At 46.3% G+C, this 6,947-nt stretch overlaps 1 protein-coding gene across 1 annotated transcript in view; it reads right to left on the bottom strand.

Moving 5' to 3' along the window:
- The window catches only part of LOC107112867 (1-acyl-sn-glycerol-3-phosphate acyltransferase alpha-like), a 9,997-nt gene continuing 3,050 nt past the window's right edge, over positions 1-6,947 (bottom strand). Inside the window, exons 2-4 of the mRNA XM_015414100.1 lie at positions 6,557-6,652; positions 3,519-3,591; positions 1-422 (exon numbers count right to left, since the gene is read on the bottom strand). Of these exons, the coding sequence (XP_015269586.1) occupies positions 280-422; positions 3,519-3,591; positions 6,557-6,652 (312 nt within the window). The 3' untranslated portion in view covers positions 1-279. The remainder of the gene's footprint in view (positions 423-3,518; positions 3,592-6,556; positions 6,653-6,947) is intronic.

Raw genomic sequence — 6,947 nt, forward strand, 5'->3', positions numbered from 1 at the left:
GCATCTAGGGATGCTGGGGATTGAACTTGCGACCTTCTGCATGCCAAGCAGATGCCATGCCACTGAGCCCCCTTGTCCTGATTGTCTTCTCTTATCTTCTTTTACTGTCCTGTGGCAAGTCAACTTTCATGCCCAGATGTAACCCCATGCTGTTTTTAAATCCCTGGTTTCTGAGCAAACATTGACACTTTTTATAGTTAAACATGATTTTATGTGTCAAGGTGAGGGGGGGAGGAATGGTTTCTAAGTTTCTTGGCAACAGATGGCTTCCTTGGGGATTCATTCTTGCTCTCTTGTGCCTTCTGATATCTCATGGAAAGTGGAGAGCATGGCTTCCCGCACACGGTCTGTGAGTTCCGGGACATCAGCTGAAACAAGCCCTTCTGTCTTCATTGGTGGGAGGATCCGGATTGTCACTTCCCCTGTAGAAGAAGAACCCGGGAACAAAGGAACTGCTGTATAGAGCCGGATCTGAAAGCAATTTCTTATACCCAATAGCTAACAGGTCTGGAATACAGCTAAAATTGAAATGTCCATTTGTGTCTGCAAGAAAAACAGACTGTACCTGCCAAGTCAGAAGAATCTGATTCTTTCCCATCCTACTATCTTAGAGGGGCCACAGCTTTGGACCCATCTGCAGTCCCAGGCATTTCCAGTGAAAGGGGCTGAAGCCCTGGAGAGCTTGAAGGGCAATAATTAACCATCTCCTATACCCAGGGCCAATGCTCCCTCTAAGCTGTGGAGTCTTGTGAGCAAAAATTCTACTTTGTGAGCTGCTGGCATTAAAGTTGTGAGTGAGCGATTTGGCTACTACATAAATTAGTTTGCTCTGGAGCCATCCTTCCTGAGCAAAGACAAAAATATGTGAGCCAGAGCCTTAAAAACTCTGAGCTAGCTCACACTAACTCAGCTTAGAGGGAACACTGCCCAGGGCAGGTTTCCAATTCTCTGTGTCTTCCCTCCGCCCCACCCTTCCTCCAAGGAGCTCAGGGAGGCGTGCATGGTTTTCCCTGCCTCCATTTTATTTGCACAAGAGTCCTGTGAAGTAGTTTAGGCCGAGAGAGAGTGACTGGTCCAAGGTCACCCAGTGGAACTTCATGGCAAAGTGGGGATTTGAATCCAGATCTCCCCATTCTTAGTCCAGCATTCCAGCCACTGGAGCTGACATACGGTATATAGTCAGTGAGATGTTACTGAGTTCCTTCTACACTGGTCCCTGTGAGGAGTGATTAGTCAGTTATGGGCCTATATAAGAATGGGCATGGTCCTTGAAGTACACTGCTGCTGGAATTAATTGACCAGGCTTCTGCTGTCCTCCAGTGAATCACAGTAGAAGGTGTTGTGCAGAAACCCCCTGCTAACTGCTGCTGTCCAATCTGCAGCAACTCATTTAAGTCTCATCTCTCAAATCTTTTCAGAAGCAGCATTCAGTGGCTGATCATGCTCAAGTTGAGTACTAGGCTGTTGGCACAGAGCCAGTGAAAAAGCTGCAAAAATGCTGCTCTGTCTGGTCTGCTGCCCTCACTAATCCTCCCAGCAATCTGATACTTGACTTTTCAACAACCACTTTGAAAACAGGTCCAATTGTTAAAAAGAAAAAGTTACTAAATCTGACAGAATTATAATATGCAACACCAGGTCCACGGTGGACCCGTGTCTAGGGCAGCTGTCCCTATCATCCCTATCCTATGTACACTACTGTACCTCATTAATAAGAACATAAGAGAAGCCACACTGGATCAGGCCAATGGCCCATCCAGTCCTACACTCTGCACCACACAGTGGCCAAAACCCAGGTGCCATCAGGAGGCCCACCAGTGGGGCCAGAACTCCAGAAGCCCTCCCACTGTTGCCCCTCAAGCACCAGGAATACAGAGCATCACTTGCCCCAGACAAAGTGTTCCACCTATAAAAGGTAAAGGTTCCCTTGCTCAAAAGCCAGTCAAATCCGACTCTAGGGTTGCGGTGCTCATCTCCGTTTCAAAGCCGAAGAGCCAGCGCTGTCCGAAGACTTTTCCGTGGTCATGTGGCCGGCATGACTAAACACCAAGACGCACGGAATGCTGTTACCTCTGCAGTAAGAGAACCTAGCGTGGGATGAAAGAAAGAATTCTGAGGCTGAATACGCACGTGTATGGTTGGTTATAGCACTATTGCATATAGTGCTATAGCAGTCATTCGCAAACTGGATTTTCTTGTCCACAAAGAACAATTCAGTTGCAGATGGTTTGATGTAGCACCATGATAGCACAATATCAAGTGGTGTGTGGGCGCAGTCTATGAAGCCATTGTGGCAGAGGGACCAAAAGCCATAAGCAGAGTGTTGTTTAGCTGCTCAGACAAAGGTTGGAAGGTGTCCTGGAAGTGCTTATATAGGTTGTTGTAATGTGAGAAATGATATGTAAGGTAAAGGTAAAGGTTCCCTTGCTCGAAAGCCAGTCGAATCTGACTCTAGGGTTGCGGTGCTCATCTCCGTTTCAAAGCCGAAGAGCCTGCGCTGTCCGAAGACGTTTCCGTGGTCATGTGGCCGGCATGACTAAACACCAAGGTGCACAGAGCGCTGTTACCTTCCCACCGAAGTGGTACCTATTTATCTACTTGCAATTTCTTGCTTTCGAACTGCTAGGTTGGCAGGAGCTGGAACTAGAGACGGGAGCTCACTCTGTCATGCGGCACCCGTGTCTCGAACTGCTGAACTACCGACCTTCCACAGCCTGAAGTTCAGTGTCTTAACCACTTGAGCCACCGCAGCTCCTGAAATGATATGTAGGAAAGTGCATAATCCTTCCCCAGTCTTTTCAGGCCACAACCCCCTTTCCTTGGGTTGCCAATCTCCAGGTGGCACCTGGAGATCTGCTATTACAGTTGATCTCCAGATGACCAAGATCAATTCTCCTGGAGAAGACGGCGGCTCTGGAGTCTGTGGCTCTGCTGAGGTCCCTTCTTTCCCCAAGCTCCACCCTCTTCAGGATCCACCCCCCAAAATCTCCAGGTACTTACCAACCCAGAGCTGGCAACCCTGCCCTTCCGTCTGTTTTTTTTATTGAAACAGGTTTAGATAGATTTATAGAGAATAGATCAATTAACGACCATTAGCTATGAAGTCTAAATGGAGCCTTCATGTACAGAGGGAGTGTACCTGTAAATGCCAGTTACTGAGGGCAACAACTAAGAAAGGCTTTGGCCTTTGTGCCCCTTGTTGGCCAGCTAGATGAGCCCTGTGGGGAAACTGGATGTTTGACTAAATAGACCAGTGGCCTGATCCAGCAAAGGCCAGGCTCATGTACTCATGCTTCCTCCTTGGTTTCCTATGGGCTTCTGAGACTAGGAAAAAAATTCTGATTCAGGAGGTGAGATAAGCAAGTTTGGGACAGGTGGAGAAACAGGATAGCTTAGCACATGTTGAGCTCCTACATTTAACTTAGGCTTGGGATGCAATGCCCCGGGAAGCCTGCATTTCACAATCCAAGTCGGCACCTCCCAAACTCATTCCCATTCCAATCCTCTCTTACGCTTACCTGGAATAAATCTTTGGATCTTCTTGTTGAAGAAAGGTCGGTATGAGGACATCACCACAGGAATGACTGGGACCTGCCGTGCAAAGCCACACAATTAAAACTTTTTATAAAATTTGTATCGATCATCGAGTAGTCTTACTCTGATTGCTGGTGTTATAGGGGGAATTTTTTGCCCGTTGTCTTATTCTCCCTCATTTTGTGCGGTTTTAGGTGGTTTCTTTGTTTACTGAGATTCTAAGCCACGCTTTCAGAACAGTGTATAACAAATATAAAACAATGAAATACCAATAAGATACTGAAATATCAATCAAAATCAATATAACATTAGATTAAAACGGTAGCAGGAGTCAGGGAGATCTCAGTTTTAGAAGGCAAACATAAAACAGGAAGGTTTCCTCTCCTGTCCAGAATGCCTGCAGGGAGGGACCCAAATGGGTTTCATGCGGAAGGACATTTCAGAGGTCTAGAGAAACCACAGAAAAGACCCTCTTATATATGGAGTCCAATCTGGTCTACCTGAAAGACAGAACTAGTGAGAAGTTCTCTCCAATCAATCTTAAATTACAGGGATATTCATGTTAGAGTCTCTTTGAGATAAAAGGTACCCAGATTGTCCAGTGTTTGACAGGCTAAGGCCAGAATCCTGAATTTGCTCCAGAAATACATAGGAAGCCTGTGCAGTTGCTTTAATAGTCATAGAATAGCTCACTGACTAACAGTTGACATAAATCTGGCTATGGCATTTTGCGCTAGCTGAACTTCAAGGGTAGCCCCACACAGAGGACATTGCAGTAGTTTAATCTAGGACGCTGCCTTCGTTGAGAAGATCCAAAGTAGAATGTTACCAGCACAGAGATATGGACCTGGAGTCCATAAATTCAGATAACTTCTTCCAGCTGTTTCATGCAGATATTAAAACCATGATTTTGGCCCCTAAGGAACCATATTCTCTTGTTCCCAGAAAGTAGAACAGCAGTCTCACCAAACCAACATTTGTCCAAAAAGGCAGTGGGACTCTGCAAAACCAATCCATCTCCGAAACCTATGAGATATTCCAAAAGGACACCCAGCTGATGGTAATGAAAGTTGCTGAGAAATCTAGAAAAATCAGCAGTTCTGCTGGCCTTCTCCCGATGTAAGGCATTTATCATATTGTCCAGCTCACCAACTATCATCTGCTTCACAGGGCCTGCTGTCTATGCTCCTACCTTCAAAGTAAGGTGAGCTGGAAACCAGAGACAGGGCCTTTTCTGTAGTGGCACCTTGCTTGAGGAATGCCCTTCCCTTTAAGGCTCACCTGGTGTCTATGTTACTTTCTTCTAGGTGCCAGACCAAAATGTTTTTGTTCACCCAGGCTTCTGAATAAGGGATTGGTTTTTTAATATTGTTTTAGTCTGGAAACTACTATTTTAAGGTGACAAGGCTCTGTTTTTATGGTCTGTGTTTTCATGCTGGGCTGAGTTTTTAATGCTAAATTTTAATGCATATCTTTTAATGTTTTGAATTTATCATTTTTTAAAAAAAAAAATTGTAAGCTGCCTCAGACAGGATCCTGGAGAGACAGCATGAACGTTTTCTAAATAAATAAATTATGCCAGAGCAGCCAGGACAATGTCCATATCAAACTAAAGCCTAAAGCCTCAAAGGAATAGATTTAGTGGGCCGTTTCCTGCTTTAGGCTGGAAGCCTTCTTCCAACAGAACATCCACTTTAATAAAAGGAAGGCTCTTTAAACTGGCGAAAGGCATCAAATGTTACCAGTGGAGTGGTAGATGATATAGGCTTATAAGTATTGAGACTAGCTAGGTATAGATTTTTTTCCACTAAAAGAGGAGTCCAATGACTATCTCCTTTAAAGGTAAAGGTAAAGATAAAGATTCCCTTGCTCGAAAGCCAGGGTTGCGGTGCTCATCTCCATTTCAAAGCCGAAGAGCCAGCGCTGTCCGAAGACGTTTCCGTGGTCATGTGGCCGGCATGACTAAACACCAAGGCGCACGGAACGCTGTTATCTTCCCACCGAAGTGGTGCCTATTTATCTACTTGCAATTTCTTGCTTTCGAACTGCTAGGTTGGTAGGAGCTGGAACTAGAGACGGGAGCTCACTCCATCATGCGGCACCCGGGTCTCGAACTGCTGAACTACTGACCTCCCACAGCCTGCACTTCAGCGTCTTAACCACTTGAGCCACCGCAGCTCCATTAGATAGCTCCTTTAGATAGCTCCATTAGCTCCTTTAGATAGGTTAAATAAATAAGAAAACTCCTGATGGAGTGAAAACTCCTGATGGAGTGCCCTAAAAAAGAGAATAAACCAACCCAACTGGCCAGTGTATCATTTCTACATGTCACTACCAACAATGGGTATAGACTGGCAATATGTGGTGGCATGCCCAGTCTGGAGCCTTTGTTACAATTAAACTGATGAAAGCAACACTGACTAGTGGCAACCCTAAAGAGCTCAGGTACATAGTTATCAATATGAATAAATAGCTGGTATGGAAGACTGAGCCCTGACCAGGATGTCCCAGGCTAACCTGATCTTGTCAGAACTCAGAAGCTAAGTAGGGTAGGCCCTGGTTTGTACTTGGATGGGAGACCACCAAGGAAGTAGGGGGTTACTATGCAGAGGCAGCAACTGCAATCCACCTCTGAAGTCTCTTGCCTTGACAACCCCATGAGGGGTCACCATAAGTCTTCTGTGACTTAACAGCACTTTACCCACACACCTAGCGTTGCAAGGTCCCCCCCTCCTCCTCAGCCACTGGCAGGGGATGGGGGGGGGGGTCAGGTTGCCAGATCCAGCTTGGGAATCTCCTGGAGATTTGGGGATGAAGCCTGGGGTTCATCCATAGAATCCACCCTCCAAATCATCCATTTTCTCCAAGGGAATTGATCTCTGTAGTCTGGAGATGAGCTGTAATTCCGGGATCTCTGTAGTCTGCAGTTTAGCTGTAACTTCAAGGGATCCCCAGGTCCCACCTGGAGGCTGGCATCCCTAACACACACCAACAGGGAAGACTGAGAGGCAGATGATCTCACCTGGGCTTTCACAGCCAGATGGAAGGCTCCATGTTGGAATGGCAGCATGGTGGTGTAGTAGTTTTTGGTGCCTTCGGGAAACACCCAGATCCGCAGCTGGAGGAGAGGGGAAAGAGAAAACAGAAATGACAAGTAGGGATCGGTCATACAGTGTTGCACAGTGTTTTGAATCATGGGGGGCAATGTTCCCTCTAAGCTGTGGAGTCTTGTGAGCAAAAAAAAAGAGCAGTTTGTGTCAGAGTTCTCTCAGCCCCACCCACCTCACAGGGTGTCTGTTGTGGGGAGGGGAAGGGAGAGGAGTTTGTAAGCCGCTCTGAGACTCCAAGTGAAGGGCGGGGTATAAATTCAATCTCCTCCTCCTCCTCCAAAAATTCCACTTTGTGAGCTACTG

Source organism: Gekko japonicus, unplaced genomic scaffold (assembly GCF_001447785.1).
Source record: "Gekko japonicus isolate JY-2015 unplaced genomic scaffold, Gekko_japonicus_V1.1 scaffold204, whole genome shotgun sequence".
Taxonomy (NCBI): Eukaryota; Metazoa; Chordata; class Lepidosauria; order Squamata; family Gekkonidae; genus Gekko; species Gekko japonicus.